General features: G+C 39.1%; 1 protein-coding gene across 2 annotated transcripts in view; it reads left to right on the top strand.

Moving 5' to 3' along the window:
* The window catches only part of LOC127661775 (tyrosine-protein kinase BAZ1B-like), a 40,050-nt gene that overhangs the window by 1,646 nt on the left and 19,813 nt on the right, over positions 1-18,591 (top strand). Inside the window, exons 2-13 of one of the 2 annotated variants that reach the window (XM_052152659.1) lie at positions 2,052-2,168; positions 5,603-5,747; positions 5,868-6,060; positions 6,484-6,803; positions 6,902-7,090; positions 7,221-8,730; positions 13,437-13,575; positions 13,680-13,840; positions 14,682-14,714; positions 15,284-15,404; positions 17,229-17,327; positions 17,686-17,863. In XM_052152659.1, coding sequence (XP_052008619.1) covers positions 2,052-2,168; positions 5,603-5,747; positions 5,868-6,060; positions 6,484-6,803; positions 6,902-7,090; positions 7,221-8,730; positions 13,437-13,575; positions 13,680-13,840; positions 14,682-14,714; positions 15,284-15,404; positions 17,229-17,327; positions 17,686-17,863 — 3,205 coding nt within the window. Of the gene's footprint in view, positions 1-791; positions 917-2,051; positions 2,169-5,602; positions 5,748-5,867; positions 6,061-6,483; positions 6,804-6,901; positions 7,091-7,220; positions 8,731-13,436; positions 13,576-13,679; positions 13,841-14,681; positions 14,715-15,283; positions 15,405-17,228; positions 17,328-17,685; positions 17,864-18,591 lie in introns of those variants that run through there. The other variant, XM_052152660.1, reaches the window with a different exon arrangement.

Below are 18,591 nucleotides of genomic sequence, written 5' to 3'. Positions count from 1 at the left end.
ACCCGAGGACTCTATTTACACTTCCATGCACACAAAACATATGTTGGGTGGAACTGACTGCCACTATTCACTTGTTGAGCAAAGCGCTAGCAACGTCATGGTCGGGGGTTCGACTCCCAAGCACAGCGTGTACAGATCAAATTAATTGCTTGAAAGCTATTTCAGTCACTATGAAAAAAATTTATTATGGTAGGGCAGATGTACTTAATTTTTATTTAATGAACTATGCAAAATCAGCCCAGATACACATAAAAGAATATTTAACCTAAAATGAAAATTCTCATAATTTACTCATGCCATCACATGTTTGACTTTCTTCTGCATAACACAATTGAAGATTTTTAGAAGAATATTTCAGCTCTTTAGGTACATACAATGCAAGTGAACGGTGGCCAGAACTTTAAAGCTTCAAAAAGTTAAATTTAATCCATACGACTCCAGTGGTTTAATCGACGTCTATGGAACCGATCCAGTCGCCTTTGGGTGCGAAAATATATATTTTTTCCCACTATAAATCTTGTTATCTGCAATAGGAATGCACCGATACAAATATTTTGGCACTTACCTTATTTTGTCATTGGGGGGGGCAGGTAGTTCAGCGACTATTGACATTGACTACCACCCCTGGAGGTACAAGGTTGAATCCAGGGTGTGCTGAGTGACACCAGCCAGGTCTCCTAAGCAACCAAATTGGCTCGGTTGCTAGGGAGGGTAAAGTCACATGGGGTAACTTCCTTGTTGTCACAATTAAGTGGTTTTCGCTCTATGGGGTTAGTGTTAAGTTGTGCGTGGATCACGGAGAGTAGCATGAGTCTCCACATGCTGCGAGTCCCCGCGGTGTCATGCAAAATGAGCCACGTGATAGGATGCGCAGATTGACGGCAACAGAGACTTGTCCTCCGCCACCTGGATTGAGGTGAGTAACCACGCCACCACGACGACATAGTAAGTAGTGGGAATTGGGCATTCCAAAATTGGGAGAAAAAGGGATAAAATAATAATAATAAAATTAAATGTACAAAATTATTTTAAGTTCTAATGAGAAATTTTCATTAAACATAAATGGGATCTGTTGATGACAGGACACATTTTTTGAAAGCCTCATTGAAAGATAAATAAAAAATATAAATATAAAAACTAAAAGTGATAACGATTGATATGAAAAAGCGTATTTCGCACTTCTATAATATTTTTTGGCACTTCTGTTTTTGCTTTTCAAAGCAACAGAATTTAAGTTTTACGTGTATGATAAAATATTACAAATTCGTACAATGCATAGGTTGGCCAGTTCCACAGTCCCCCTACTCTTCAGTCTCCTTGCTTTGATTTCAAGTTTGATTACACTTCCTAGCGCTCTGCATGTATCAAGTTCAAGGAAGTTTAATTGAGCTTGAAATAATGATTGTGCCTAGAGACTGCAATGGCAAGATATATGTTAAATATTTTTTTTACATTTTTGTCTGTTCTCATCCAACACCACCTTGATCACATCAAAAGATGTTGTTTCAACCACTGGAGTCTTATGGATTTCTTTTTTTTTTTATCCTGTGTTAATGTGCTTTATTTTTGGAGATGAAAAATTCTCGCAAACATTCACTTGCATATATAGACCTACAGAGCTGAAATATTCTTCGAAAAATCTGAATTGGTGTTCAGCATATGAAAGGCATACACATAGGGATGGCATGTGTAAATATATTAATTTATTAAATCTCTCAATTGGTTTACTATATCCTGTGTCTGTAATATGAATTTCACTGCATGTCTTGTATATTTGACCCTGTTTTCCCTGAAACTGCTCTTAATTCCATATTTAAATGTGAAAATACGTGGAGACTGTTGCTGCAGCTGGCCCTTTAATTATTGGGCTGCTGTGCTACACGCATGCATTTATTATGAATTTGGCCCTCTCATAGAGGATGGACAACGCTCTCTTCAGATCAGCTATTCTTAGAAGTGTGCTTGATGCTTTAGTCTTGTTGGAAATTTTTTAGTGCAAAATATTGCAGCTTTTCTATTGAAGTGGGTTTGCCCTTAACTGTCCTGCTCAGAGAGTATGAAGCTCGATTACTTCGGTATGGAGAGAGGATATGGACATGTAAGAGCACAGGCAGCAGCCAGCTCACACACAAGGAGGCCTGGGAAGAGGAGCAGGAGGTCACTGAGTTGTAAGTAACAAAAACGAGAGAATGAATGTACGAATGGCCAAACAATCTCAGCAACGACAGTATCCTTTAGCCTTTATTTATAAGGCTGTCTGGTGACCTGAGTGTTTGTTGTGTGTCACAAAATGTAGTGGGTGTCCTCCAACCTAGATTGCATTTTTTTGCCATTGTAGGCACAGAAATGCTGTCTATTTAGGAAGCTCAAATCAAAAATTATCACGTGTGTTCCAAGTTTTTATTCATAATCTAAAACCTTGTTATCTTTTAATAAAAAATGTAAAAATGTAATGGACGAGTTGGGCCAATTAGTGGCCAGCATACATGGGATTTCCTTCAATACTGTACAAAAAGAAACTGAAAATAAACTAACTATCCTGTATGCTTTTGAGTGTGTTACATGACCTCACTCCTGCTTTCTCTTTGGTACCCTTGTGCCATCCCTCCCTTCAATCTAATAACATCAGTTACTGAATGAGTCTTACAAGAACCTAATGTAGAATTGTGGAAAATATTCTTCTAAATTGTAAAATCAAAAGGATTGCACCTGTGACCCGCTCAACTGATGTACCAGCAGAGTGTATGTGTGTGGGTGAGATAATAAGAGAAAGGGATAATTCAGGACATCTCTTAAGCTTCTTATGTAACCAGACACATGCACACTCGGACAACAGTGGGCAGTGCAGACCATAAAGAGTGTTATGTTGTGTGTCTCGGGCGCTGTAAGGATCAGTTTGTTTTTGATGCTATTTTTTACTGTTCATTATTCGAGCATGTATTCAGCATCCCCCTCTGCTGGTCTTAAAGAGTCCTGCCAACATTCTGAAAGGCATGAATGGAGATGTTTTGTTTCATTTCTGGACACCAGTTGTGTAGCCACAAACGTCTGGGTGTGCCATGGTAAAACTGTGTGTGCAAGACATAACTGAAGCACAACAAAATGACATGTAATGTTAACCATTGCGTTAATGTATTTTTTGGCTTTATTTTTCAGCCTTTTTACGTAATGAGTTAACGTAGGCCTGTTTAGAAATTATTACTACTTTTTTCAATTTTGGCCAGTTAATGTTTCAAAAAAATTAGGCTTCTATTTAATAGCCTATATTCAGTTAATACTACAGGTCCTGTTTTTTTTTTTTCATGTTGCGTAAACATCTACAATAGTGGCGAAGATGCAGCATCACCGCAGTTATGAAAAATGACGAACTCGATATAGAATAAAAATGCTTGCTTGCTGCGTCAGTCATGCGCCCTGCATCTGTTGTGAAATCGTGCATATAATCTAAAACGGCCTCTTAAATTCCATTATCAATGTGTCGAATTTTCGTCATCACATAGAAGCTATTATAATAGAATACTATTAAGCATATGTTTTTTTTGTTTGTTTTTTGTTGTGCAAGGTGACGCTTTGGCTGGCATTTTGCTGGCATTTGCACAGCTGTGGCTACGCCACTGGTCTTTTTCATTCAGTTTTAAGGATGATTAAAACTATAGAGTGGAGGCATTATTTTGGAAGCCTATCTAATGAAAACTTTAAAAAATATTTTTTTTACTATAAACATTATGTAATTAAAGTAAAATTTCATAAAATTAAATTTTGGACTTTATAAAGCCTTCTATATGCTAGTGTACTACATACAAGTTGATGATAAAAACTGCTGAAATTTAAAATTGATGAATCACAGGGCATATACAAGTTTTTTCCAATTAAATGCTCTTTTAGAATTAGAATGTCCCTCTCCCAATGAGAGACAACTACCAATAGCAAGTAGCAAATCCTGATTTTGCTAGGCTGTAATGTTAACTACAGCCATGGCCAAAAGTATTTCTGTATTTGTAGATTATTTCTTCACATATTTGTATGGTATACTGGAACACAATGATATGTTTTTCATATGTTTTAAGGGATTTTATTGGCAAAAACACTCAATTTATGCAGAGTCAATATTTACAGTGTTGACCCTTGTTCTTCATTACCTCTGCAATTCGCTGTGGCATGCTGGATATCAGCTTGCACAGCATGCTGGCCAAATCCTGACTGATGGCGATCCATTCTTGACTTATTAGTTCTCAGATTTGATCACAATTTGTGGGCTTCTGCTTGTCCACTCGCCTTTTGAGGATTAAGATCCGGGAAGTTGCCTGGCCACGGATCCAAAATTTCAATGTAATGATCTCCGAGCCACTTCATTATCACTCTTGCCTTGTGACATGGTGCTCCATGCTGGAAAATTCACGGATCATCACCAAATTGCTCCTGGATCGTTGGGAGAAGTTGTTCTTGCAGGATGTTTTGATACTATTCTTAATTCATGGCTGTGGTTTTGGGCAGAATTGTGAGAGCCCACTCCCTTGGATAAAAAGCAAGCCCACACATGGATGGTCTCCGGATGCTTCACTGTTGGCATGAGACCGGACTCATGGTAGCGTTTACCTTCTCCGGACTATCGATTTTCCTGATGTCCCAAACAGTCGGAAGGGGGCTTCATCAGAGAAAATATCTTTTGCACCAGTCTTCTGCTGGCCAATCCTTGTACTTCCTGCAGAATTTCAGTCTGTCCTTGATGTTTTTCTTGGAGAGAAGTGGCTTCTTTGCTGCCCTTCTTGACACCAGGCCGTTGTCCAAAAGTCTTCACTTCACTGTGCATGCAGATGCACTCGGACCAACCTGCTGCCAATATTGAGCAAGCTCTGCACTGGTGGTGACACGATTCCATTGCTGATTCCTCAGGAGGAGACAGTCCTGGCGCTTGCTGGACACTCTGGGACGTTCTGAAGCCTTCTTCACTGCCATTGATCCTCTCTCCTTGAAGTTCATTTTGATCCAGTAAATGGTTCTTTCAATATTCTTTGCAGCAATTTCCTTGCATGTGAGGCCATTTTGATGCAAAACCATGATGGCTGCACGTCTTTCTTTAGAGGTAACATTGCGAACAAGAACACAATGATTGGAAGCAATTCTTCCCTCCTTTTATAGCAAAGAGCCTACTCTTATAATCTAATGAGAGTGATTTCACCTGACTAGTATTCGTTCACAATTTCCAGGTACTGCTGATATGATTAGTGAAATGATGTTGGCTGGTCATTTTGTGCCAGGACCAAACAACAGTGAAATTTGGGTTTTTGTGATAGTAAGTTTTTTTGGCCAATGAGGGTTTTTTCAATTATTTAAAATGGATCTGATCACTCTGCACAATAATCTAGAAACAGTGTGAATCAACACCACAACAACTGAAGCAGAAAAATTTGCGAAACACAAATTTGATGTCACTGCCAATACTTTTGGCCATGGCTGTAATGGCTATTTGCCCTTAAAATAAAAGTATGGGACCTTCATTGTGTTCTGCCCTAACTAAATTTACTAATTTAAAGTATGTGTATATTATGCTCTCTTACAATGGCCTTGCATACATGGCATAATGTATTTTTGTTTTCTGTAGACTTCAGGAGGAGTATCCAACTTGGTTCGAGAAGCCAGTTCTGGAGATTGTGCATCATAACACAGTATCCCTTGATAAATTAGTGGACCTGGTCTGGGTGGAGATTCTCACCAAATATGCTGTAGATGAGGAGTGTGACTTTCTGGTATGAACATGGACTGAGTGTTTTATCCAACCAAACAAAAAAAGTGTAAATTGATTCAAACTTAGTTTCTCGCTTTTGTTCTAAAATGGCTGATTTTATTTATTATTTCTCCTCTGTAAGGTTGGCCAGGATAAGACTTTGCATGTGAAAATAGTAAAGATTCATCCACTTGAGACACTGCCAGAGGTACATGCAGAGAAAAAGATGAAAGGAGCTTGTGATTCTCCATCCAGTGATAAAGAAAATTCCAGTCAGGAGAACCTGAAGAAGGAACTGCAGTCCAAAGAGGAGGAGAGCAGGAGAGAGAGTCTCTGTGAGTTTTGGCATTTTCAGCACAATACATTTTGCTACCGTCACTAGATGATACACGCTGTCTTTTTTTTGTAGTTTTGGCATTTTCAGCACAATACATTTTGCTACTGTCACTAGATGATACACGCTGTCTTTTTTTTGTAGTTTAAGTAAATCAACTAAAAATGGTCAGGTTATAATTTGAACATTGAAATTTAAAACCACAATGCTTAAATTGTTACTTTAACTCATCAGCCAATTTTTTTATTTTTAATGTATGCATTTGTCACCATACAATCTTAATACATTGAAATCAAAGAGTTTGTTTATCTAGTTGGAGAAACATTTTCTTGATGTATCATAATCCTTTAAATATCTGACTTTGAGGTTTTTACTTTGTTACCTTTTGTTAAAGTAGATTTTTGACTGTACGTTTTGACTGTAGCCGATAGGGCTCGTCGCTCACCCAGAAAACTTCCCGCCAGTACGAAAGAAGAGAAAAAGAAATGGGTTATGCCCAAATTTTTGCCCCACAAGTATGACATCAAACTTCTCAATGAAGACAAAGTCATCAGTGACGTCCCAGCAGACAGCCTGTTCCGAACCGAGCGGCCACCCAACAAAGAAATCATGCGCTACTTCATCAGACACAACGCAGTGAGGTTGGGCTCAGGAGAGAGCGCTCCCTGGGTGGTGGAGGATGAACTGGTGAAAAAGTTTAACCTGCCAAGCAAATTTAGTGACTTTTTACTGGACCCACACAAGGTGGAGTACAAACATGTGATGCTTTGGAAAGATATATACATATAACACCAATAAGAACTGATTGTTAAAAAAAATGCTTAATTTCTTGGTCCATTTAGTTTTTGGCAGAGCATCCTTCATCTAAGAGGAAAAGCATGGGCTCACCAGAATGTAAACCCAATAAGAAGCAAAAGACTGTGGAGTTGGGAACAGAGAGCGAGGGAGTCAATATAAAAGTGGAAAAGAAGAAAAAGAAAAAAGACTCTCAGAACATACCACTCAGCCCAACCCTCTGGGGACATATGCAGGTATGTGAGAACATAAAAATTGAATGGCTGATTTTACATCTCATTTTCTTTAATGGGACTTGTTGCCCAGTTTGAACGTATGGATTACCTGGGAACACATCCGTTTTTTTTTTTTTTTATTATTATTCAGGCAAAGAAAATTAATGGATCCCCTTTAAAAATTAAAAACTCTGGTACATCAAAGAAATCTGAGGACAACAACATCCTCGGCACACCAAAATCTAGCAAAAAGCAAGGAGACAAGAGACGCACCGATGTCAAAAGTATTCGCAAGAGTGGAGTTGCCAAGACTCTCAATAGCCAGAAGGCCTACAAAAAAGAGGAGAAAGGCTCCGGAAGCTCCAAGAAACCTAAAATGAAGCAGATGACCCTTTTGGATCTTGCCAAAAGCCCGTCTGCTACAGAAAGCTCAAAAAAGAGAGCTCAGAGTTCAAGTGCTGGAACCCCCAAGCTGGGCAAAGCTCTGCCGCCTATGGCTTTGCATCTCCTTCGCTTTTACAAGGAAAATAAGGGCAAGGAGGACAAGAAGACCACTCTGTCCTCACTGGTATCGAAGGCAGCAAAAACACTCTCTGCAGAAGATCGCAACCGACTACCAGAGGAGCTCAAAGAGATTGTGCAGAAGCGCTGGGAGTTTCTGGAGCAGAAACAGCGCTGGGCACTCATGAGTGAAGATGAGAGACGGCAAGAAATTAAACAGAAACATCGCGAGAAAGCAAAAGAGCGAAGGGAGAAGGAGATGCAGATGAAACGGGAGATGTCGCGCCGTTACGAAGACCAGGAAATTGAAGGCAAGAGTTTGCCAGCATTCCGTTTGTGCGACTTGCCTGAAGGGATGCCTAATGCCCTCTTTGGCGACATTGCCATGGTGACGGACTTCCTTCATTGTTTCGCTGGCCTGTTGATGCCAGATGACCAGTATCCAATCACCTCTGTTGCTTTAATGGAAGCAATAGCAGGAGAGAAAGCAGGTTTCCTCTACTTGAACCGTGTTCTGGTGGTGCTGCTTCAAACACTGCTGCAAGATGAGTTGGCAGAAGGATACAGTGAACTAGACGTGCCATTATCTGAGATCCCGTTAACAATGCACTCCGTATCCGAGCTGGTGCGCCTGTGCTTGCGACCGTCAGATGCGCACGAAGGTGAAGAAAGTGCCCGCAGCTCAGATGACTGGCCACCCGGTGGTGGCTACGATGACGTGGTGAGCAGCGAGTTCTTGGAGAAGCTTGAGACATTAGAGGTGTTTGAGCTGACCCCTCAAGAGAAGGTCAGCCTGCTGGTGGCACTTTGCCATCGTATCCTCATGACCTATTCGGTGGAGGACCATGTCGATGCCATACAGCAGCGATCAGCTGAGCTGTGGAAGGAACGACTTTCCTTACTCAAAGAGGCCAATGATCGTAGAAAGGCGGAGAAGCAGAAACGCAAAGAGCAGATGGAGGCGAAGGCAGATGGAAGTGGAGATGGACCAGTGAAGGCAGAGAAGAAAGAGGCAAACGTGAATAAAGAAATGCAGAAAGAAACGCCAAAGGTACAAGTGGAACCTGAGACTGAGGACATGATCAGCACAGTGAAAAGCAGACGTTTAATGTCCATTCAAGCCAAGAAAGAAAAAGAAGAGCAAGAAAGACTCAACAAAGGTAAGATTCAGTTTTACAATTATGAAAAATCTGTGAGTTGATTCCCCTGAAAGCAGGAATTAAAAGCTGTTTAAGGAATAAACTGAAAACAAACTATTCAAATGGAATTTTATAAACGGTTAATTTCATTCCGTACATTTTTTCCATGAAACCAAAGGTTTTATTGCAGTTAAATATATAGGAATTACATCACTTCCTGTTGTCTGAAAAAAAAACTATCTTTCTAGTTGAACATGGATATGCATGTGTTTTGATTCTGAATTTCATGTTGTGGATGTAGCCTTCCGTGACATGCTGAAGACCTTTTAAGGTTTCTGTATGTAATTACAATATATAATTGCATAACTTCAGAATTGATGCTGCAGGGTTTGATTGAGAAACAGATCTGTAATTCCAATTAAATTATCCATACTTTTTATTTAGGCCTTTATGATCATGTTTGGTTTCATATAGCTTATTACAGCTAAAGAAACAAGAGCAATGAGGGTGTGCTCCCTTCTGTTTTACCACAATGTTGTTTATTAAATCAGGACTATATCAGCTCAAAGAACTGTCTGGAGAAGGTCCGTCAATGAGCTTTCTGTGGGTATACCAAGTAAAAATTAAAACATTAACCGGCATAAGGTGACGTTTAGTCCAAATGTGCCCATGCGGTGTGTAGCGTGCATGTAGGAGAGAGAAAATTAGGTCAAGGGTCTTCAACAGGGGGTCCGCGGTGGTACCGCAGGGGTCCGCAAATTGTTTAATTCACCTTAGTGGCATTTGTAATAATCACTCTCGCACTCAAGTGACCGTGAGAGACAGGAGTATGAATTAACGACATGTTGAAGTCCTTCACAGCTGCATGCCAAACAGTGTGACTTAGTGTGACTAAACAGCGCTACTCAGCAGAAGAGCGCAGCCCGGACAAACACTTCACGCTCCACACAAGCTGCTCAATGCGTGACGGGCATCCGGTTCAGCATTGCTGCAGTGTAGGTTCACGTGAGTAAACTCATCTGCTTTGCGTTGGTTATGCTGTGTGGTTGAGCAGATTACAGCCTGCTTTCAGAACAATAGCTTACTTGCCTGGTCTAAATAAATAGTTACCACTGAAATTATCAAGCTGGCATACATGGCCCTTAACGTTCCAATCACACACACACAAGATGGTGACTCTCAAATCAACATAATTAAAGGTGCATTCAGTCATTGTTTTCCTCATTACAAATGTTTTCTCAATGAAATCGATAAAATGTATCACTCACATAAGATGAAGACTCCATTTTAGTAACCTTATAAAAGTTGTTTTATTCCACATGGACAGGGTCTTTCTGTATTTCTGTCTGTCTAGCTGGTCGCACAGTCTGGTCAGTTAGTAAGTTTCAGAGGGGTTTGAACACTTTTTAGCTGGTCAGGCTGGGAAACCAGCTAAGACCAGCCTGAGCAACTAAGACAACCCTGACCAGTTAATATCCGCCTGACCAGCTAAAACCAGCCAACCAGCTGATGCTGGTTTTAGATGGTCTTTTCAGCAGGGCTGCATTTAATGATTATTTCAATGACTTTGCAATGTAAATATCATTAAGTATGTACATACAATAATATGGTAGCCTACTATCCATGTTTTTATTGGCGTAAAACGCAACTCAATTTTATTAAATATGTATTCGCGGCTCCCTCTACCCACCAAAGGGCTGAAAATGGTTTAAGACCCCTGATATATATTTGAAATTGCAATTGGTTTATCACCCTTAACACGAGTACTGTCATTTAAAAAAAACCTTATTACTGTTCTTTTATTTTGGTTTAACCATTCAGAAAGGAGGCTGCAGAACACTGGAACCAGAACAAAAAAAAAATACAGGTTCTGCTCAAAGAACCAAAATTAAAATAAGTTTGTTTTCAGTCCCTGCTGAAAATTGTAAATACTGTGACATCATCAAATCTATTTGTTTTAGCATCATGACAACAATGTGTTCAAAAGAACAAAATTGTCACTGCCAGAAAAATTGTAGCCATTGTGATTCTTTTAGCAAATGAAATACTTGCAGTTTAGAGCATGCAGACAAAACACTCTAGAAGAACTTTTCTCATTTTTGGGAGTGACAATATATCACACAGTTCTGGGAGCCGTGTGTGTGTGTGTGTTCCTTTGCCATATAGATCTATAATGTTTTTTTTTTCAAAAGTTTCAATAAACATGCTCTTTGGCACAGTTCAAGGCTGTATTAAACATTTATTTGCAAATAAACAAATAAGTGCACTAATTGTCCACTAGTGAAGTGGACAATTAGTGCATCACAAATCGGCTTGCATATTTTCTGAAATACCCTTGAGCGACAGTCCTTAACGTTAATGAATAGAATACAAGGGGCAAAATGTTTCACTCGCCATCTTTTTTTTCTTCTCTGTACAAGCACTGTTTCATGTTATTAACAGATGCAGATTGTATCACATTTTTTACTTGAAAATAGAATGGATTTACTTTTTAAACAAGCCCAAATACAAGATATAATGCGTAGATATTGAATTATTCTTCGTTGAGAGACTTGAAATGCTAACTGGTGGAAGAGATGCAACTTTGAAAATTTTAATTTGAAAACCTTTATTTTGGCACATGCACAGTGTTGTCTCTTTAGCAGTGCTGTTTATATTGTGAGGGCTGTCTAGCCTTTTGAGAGGTTTGACATCCTCCATAGCACTTTAAACAAAAGAATCACAAATTAAAATGGGTCAGTGTTGTGGTCTGTGGCGTGATATCAGAGCAGATCATGGGTTCGAGTGGTTCTGTGGTGGCTCTTGCGAAAACCAGGCTTCAATATCATTGCTTTCTCATATGTAAAGCATATTTAGCTTATAAAGCGGCAAATGCAATATAAATTTCATTAGATTTTCCTCTGCTGCCTGTAATTTTGCTTGGGCTGTGGAAAAATTTAAATGGAGGAAGAACCCTTGCTGTGTTCTTTCCCTGCTGTCCATGACCCAATCAGAGCATGAACCACCAGTTGAGAAACCCTGTATTAGCCTGCGCTAATTGCATTTTCCTAATATAGTTAGTTGAATTTGCCCTCGCATGTGAAATCCATGATGCCTGTACTGCAGGTCTTTGGCATTTTCCGCACTTCGGTTGAGTGCAGGGTATGAAATTAACTTTTGACAACCAACCACAGTGGCTTGTGAATGTTAATTTTACCAGCCAGTAGGGCTGCATGATTGACAAAGAATAATTGTAAATTATTTCCCTTGATTGTCCTCGTGATTATTAATGTTGATTAAAATATTAAACAACCATGACGTCACCAAGTAGGCAACTGCCTGGTTCTTCAGAGTAGCTGATTTAATGGTTTGTTATGAGCTATGCTCCGGTTTTCTTAAATATTGTAATAATGTTTGTTTGCTAAGTTATTTTAAAGGGCTATCTTTAGTATTGAACAAATATGTAGGTTTCTTCTGAAATATTGACAACCAATATGCCTGTGACCTGTAACGGGTTGATAAATACTGTACACATCCTCACACGTTTAACACCTTTAAAGCCAGAGAAAGGTGGCATAAAATCAAAAACTACCATTAGACATGCATTATGTGCCTTTTTACTGTTTAAATTAATAATGACATTCAATATTTAAACTGCGGTAGCGAGACTGCCCATTAATTCAGTTAGGATATTCATGCTGCAATATTATCGTTAGATCATACGGTCTCATCGGTTGCCTTTTAGAAATGAACAACAGGCATTTGTGATCTGAGTTTCTACGATTTGTGAAAAATTTAAATCTACTAATAGCAGCTGCGGGGCAATTAGGTCTAGATGACACTCGCACTCCAAACAAGGTTAACAATGAAACCGCCAACAGTCATTAACAATGAAGCTGTCTAATCGCATTTATGCCTTGATTAGAATAGGAGTATTTTAGTTTTGTTGCGTTGCTCATTAGCAGTGTATTCTCCATCTATGTTGCGAGTGTCGCAACATGCAATGAAGCAAAAAGCATTCTAAATATTTTCGCTTTTTATAAGTCAGGTGATGTTTCTTCAGGATTGATGTTCCCGTGCCACCGTAACAAAGATGAACTGTAAAGCAAGTTTCTGGGCATCAGAGTGTTTAAAACTTGCACATTAGGATTGGTTATGTAAAATGCGAGCAACTGTATTTAAAGACATTTGCAGTGCACACAAAGATAAAAACCGTTTGATAAACTTAGTGTCTTGTCTAATATTGCAAATATGTATTGACTAACCCATGTTTGCCATGTGAATAGCCTAGTTGCTGACATGGCATTAAAACTAAATAAGTAAAAACCATTTGTAAAGCACTGACATGGAGGAGAGAATACCCTTCACATGCATGTTCTGTGAGAAGCACTCATGCTGAATTAATGAACGGCAGAAAAACTTAACATCTCAAACCGCAAATTAGATGGGTGTGCCATTTGCTGTTAGTTCGTCTGTTTCTAAAAAACATAATAAAATGTGATCCTTTTAAGTGTACTTTTTTTTTTTTTTTCTTTTTTCTTACCAACGGCATCTCTTGTCAAATGTCACTCCTTATATCGAGATGGAACCTGGTGCATTGATACCATCGACAAGGAGAACATGACGTTGTATTGATATTTTGAAATCTCTGGTATATTGCTATTCATGTCATTTATTTCAAAGGTTTGAAACCAATGATGATAGGGTTATGTCAATCTTCCTTGAGTGACATGTGGTGTCTCCTGCAGAGCGTATGGAGAAGGAGGCAGAGGAGGAGAGAATCAGGAGGCAGAATGTGGCGGCAGAAAGAGCCTTTCACGAAGGTATCTCTAAAGCAAAGCTGGTCATGAGAAGAGTGCCATTGGGTACAGACCGCAATCACAACCGGTAACTGCACATTTAAAACCTGCTAACATCAATTTATGTTTTAAGTTGGATTTAAAGTGATCTCTGTATGATATAACAATTTTGAAGACCACTGTGTTCTTTAGGTACTGGCTGTTCTCCGATGTGGTTCCTGGACTGTATATTGAGAAGGGTTGGGTACATGAGAGTATAGACTACACTTTCACTCTTCCTCCTGAGGAGCAACTTGTGCAGACAGAGGAAGAGGGCAAGAAACAGGAAGAGATGAAGAAAGAAGAAACGGAAGGTAGTTTGCCCATGGATATGTTTTCTAAATGTCATAATTTCATCATCATTTATGTAAATATGGAGCCATATGAAATCAATGGCAATGTAGTCCAAAACGTTCATGCTCCAGAAAGGGCATCAAGGCAGCATAAAGTTAATCCATACCAACTCGAGTGGTTTAATCCTTGTGTTCTAAAGCGATACAATTGGTTTACACTTGTGCTTCCGTCAGCACTTGTAATCTAAGTGTATTCGAGCTTTAAAGCTGCCTTTTCACTACATCTGATAGACCGGTAGTCATTAATTTCCAATGGAAAGACGAATGGGGGTTGAGTGAGGGGTTTCCGACCATCTCTAGATGCAACATTTTCAGATCCGATTCGAGCTTTGGATGCATTGAAATATTTAAACTTGTTCACTAGGAAGTATGCATCCGCATGCCAGATGTGATGTATTAATTCAAAATTATGAGTAAGAAATATCAATTGTAAATGTGTGACTAAATGTTTACATACGTCTTTTCTGCACGCAAATATTTGCAAACGCACCAAATATCAATAACTATCGATTCATTTTTGTAATCTAGCTATTTATTCTGACGATTAATCAGTTGATCTGAAAAACTATTTAATAACTGATTGCATAATGGTGTCTGTGAAGTCCCGTTTGGCTATAGTGAAAAGGGAGTTTTGGTCTGTCACACGAAACCTATCTTTAGATTCAGAAGATATGGTTTAACCACTCGAGTAGCATGGATTACTTTTATGCTGCCTTTGTCCTTTCTGTTCACATTGACTTGCAATATATGGATATAAACGCATCAAATCTCCCATTAAAATATCTTCATTTTTGTTTTGCAGAACAATGCCATACGGGTCTGAGATGGCATAAAGGTGAGTAAATGAGATTTAAATGAGATGAAGATTTTTGGGGTGAAATACTTGAACATGGTTGGATATTTGAGCACACAGTTTAAATACTAGACACTTTCACACTAACTTTTCTGGTAAACAATACCATAACATTATTATAAGTTCAAATGTCACTTGCTAAAAATTCTTTAACTAGTAGCACTGGAAAAACAGTAGACTTACTAGTTTGAGAACAATGGCTAGGACTAAATATATTTCAAGTTGAATGCACAAGTTCTACAGTGGTTTTTATGCTGGTGCATTTATTCAGGATAATGTGACTAGAAGTCAGTGGCATGGAAGAACTAAGTAATCTTTTAAAAAGATTTAGCAATTGGCTCAAACTCTTATGTCAGAGCATGACTGATCTTTTGCATTTATACTGTTAATGTTATGACTTTGTTCACACATGGAATTGATACAAGGATTTTTAAACTTCCCTGAAAAGACAGTGGGTCCTGTTCACACATGACCTCGAAATATCAAAATACTATTAAATGTACAAGAAATGCTGCTTGTGTGTAAAAAAACGGTGTCATTTGTCTTCTCAGATGGAGAGAAAGATGAGGAGGGCAGCATAGCCAGCACTTCTAATGAAAATGGCCAGCAGGTGGTGCCAGTGCCTGAGACTTGCATTGAGACCACTGTGCCCAAACAAGGCCAAAACCTCTGGTAAGCTTTCATGCAGATTACATTAATATCATTAGGTGTGTTCGATCAATCGGTTAGCCTTGCTAGTTGAGGTCGGGGAATGAGTTGAAAAGAGACCTTCAAGCCAGACACTTTGCACTTCCCATCGTGTGCTGAACCTACATCAGTCACAATATTTCACACAATGTTTGTTTGCTTTATTGCATTCAAAGTAGATGTGATAAAGGTCAGATAGACATACACTTGAATTTTACATATCAGAAACACTATTCATTTGAACAAGCTATGCGCTTTAATACAGTGCCTGCGGTGTGAAAAATTTGAAAGTTTAATATAAATCAATACAATTTTATTATCAATAAAGGAGTCAAGATTTTTTTAATAGTTTTTAAGAGTAAAAGTGATATTTAAGATTACATAAAAAAAAAAAATGGTACTGTTTTTAAAAACACCGATTAATGAGAGTTAATCGAAACTGAAGATTTCAGTTTAAACACATTAGTAATGACAAACTACTATAATATTGCTATTTCTGCCTAAGACTGATATGGCAGAAGTAGTATGGGTAGTATTCCATCCGAACTTGGCCCATGAAACGCACGTCACCGTTGTCACATTCTGAGTCTGGTCAATTACGAATAAGCTGTTGTCATTAGAGCTTGTGTTGCCGCTTTGGAACAACTACACCAATTGAAAAGGTGCCTGGTCTTGACTCGCTTTTGTGGTACTATTATAGCATATGCCTCAGTGGCGTAGAGGTCTGCATGGTCCTTAAAATTAAACCCGTACCCCAGACTGTGTGGCTCGAACGCGAGCGACTAAGCAATTCTGAGTTTAAAATCTGATGACGTAATTTCTTCTCCTAGCAAGTACTGTTGCAATAGGCTTTTATGCAAGCATATAGGCAACATTCGTAACAGTACTGAAATGGTAAACATGCACAGTTTTAACAAGGCACAGCAGCCCTTTAGTAACCTAGAGCAGAAGGGGAAAAAAGCATTGCGTTTATTTGCTGAAACTTCACTTGGTACAGAACAGTCTGGAATAAAATGAAACAATGCAACAGTCTGAACTTGTTTGAATGTTGAATCTTTGTGACAACTGCTCTGAAAACAAGCACAGGTGTCTCACCATGTGTTTTTGAAAATTTGATGAACTTTTTAACTTGACATGGTGTTTAAAATGTGCTGGTCCTGTTTGAGACGCTGAAGAAAAAGCCAAACATGGTGCAAATGTCAGACATTCGTCCAGCATTTATTTTTATTGGAAAACAATGGGAAAACAACAGATGTGCGCAAAGACACATTTTGATGTGAACGGCCCCTAACTTGTCCGTTCGTGCATGCCTGTGATTGACAGCGAGTGCGCTAAGTTCGGTAAGCCGTTTAATTTTTTCATTAATTACAAACTTGAACCCAAATTCCTACTTGGAAAAACGTTGGGTTCTCGGACCCAGTCGGGTTGCAGACCTCACAGTGGCACCGGTGAAAGTAGGACAACATTTCTAACCGGCATGCAATTCCACTGTATTAAGTCAAACACACCTACAGTTGAAGTCAGAAGTTTACAGACACCTGGGTTGAAGTCATTAAAACAAATGTTTTAACCACTCCACATATTTCATGTTAGCAAATTCTAGTTTTGACAAGTTGTTTAGGACAAGATTTTTTTCACCTAGTGGAAAAAATTACTTTGTTTGATACATCTTGTTTGGGGGACATTTTATAAATTGATTTGTAATACAAATTTACTGTACATTGTCTGAATGTCATGTTATTTAGGTAAGAAAATACCACTTCAAATATCACAGTCGCAAAAATGGTTGTTCTTAAATTGTTTTCCCAGGTTTGTGTGTGACACACCAAAAGAATTAGATGATCTCTTAGAAAGTCTGCACTCTCAGGGAGTAAGAGAGAGTTACCTTAAACTCATTCTAAAGGTCAAGTGAGTATACACAGACATTTTAATGGCTTTTTTTGTGTGTCGTTGATCCCCGAAACATGGTTTCCATGGTCATGGAATAGCCTGGAAATATCAGGGAATTAAAAATCAATCTAGACATTTCTCTGTGAATGCTTGTCTTTTTGGAGATGTTTGTACACTAACAAATTCAGTAGTTTAAATCTATTAATTCCAAACATTTGTAGCTCAAATACAACTGGAAATTCATCCCAGCAATCTTTATAAACTTGCTAAGAAATCCTCAAGCAGTAATCATGAACTACTGGAATGGTCATGGAAAAGTCATGGAAGTTATTTGGTCAAAGAAAATGGGACATTGTTTTGTACATTTTGATTTTAGATACCAGGACATTTTACACTCCATACATCTGACGAAGAAAGGTAACCCTGGCCTGAAGGCCTGTAACGGACACCAGGAGCTGCTGAATTTCTTGCGCAGCGACCTCATCGAGGTGACCTCTCGTTTGCAGAAAGGAGGCCTGGGCTACATGGAAGATGTGTCTGAATTTGAGGAGAGGGTAAGGGAGATTACCTCGCAATTAAGGCCAAAGTATACTTTGGTTTATCATGTGCCATTTACAGTGGATCCGGAAAGAATTCACAGAGTTTCACTTTTTCCACATTTTGTTATTTTAAAGTTTAGAAGTTAGTTTGAAATCTTTGCAAATTTAATAAATATAAAAAACGAAACCAAATCGTATGTACATAAGTATTCACAGCCTTTGCTCAAATACGTTGTTGAAGCACCTTTGGCCCCAATTACAGCCTCAAGTCTTTTTGTGTATGATGCTACAAGCTTGGCACACGTATTTTTGGGCAGTTTCTCCCATTCTTCTCAAGCTCCATCAGGTTGGATGGGGAGTATCCTTGCTCAGCCATTTTCAGATCTCTCCAGAGATGTTCAATCGGGTTCAAGTCTGGGCTCTGGCTGGGCCACTCAAGGACATTCACAGAGTTGTCCCGTAGCCATTCCTTTGTTATCTTGGCTGTGTGCTTAGGGTCGTTGTCCTGTTGGAAGATGAACCTTCGCCCCAGTCTGAGACTCCAGAGCGCTCTGGAGCAGGTTTTCATCAAGGATGTCTCTGGACATTGCTGCATTCATCTTTCCCTCAATCCTGACTAGTCTCCCAGTTCCTGCCGCTGAAAAACATCCCCACAGCATGATACTGCCACCACAATGCTTCACTGTAGGGATGGTATTGGCCAGGTGATGAGGTTTCCTCCAGGCATGACGCTTGCCATTCAG

The sequence above is a fragment of the Xyrauchen texanus genome, chromosome 21 (genome assembly GCF_025860055.1).
Source record: "Xyrauchen texanus isolate HMW12.3.18 chromosome 21, RBS_HiC_50CHRs, whole genome shotgun sequence".
Classification (NCBI taxonomy): Eukaryota; Metazoa; Chordata; class Actinopteri; order Cypriniformes; family Catostomidae; genus Xyrauchen; species Xyrauchen texanus.
This window is presented reverse-complemented; position numbering and strand designations above follow the sequence as displayed.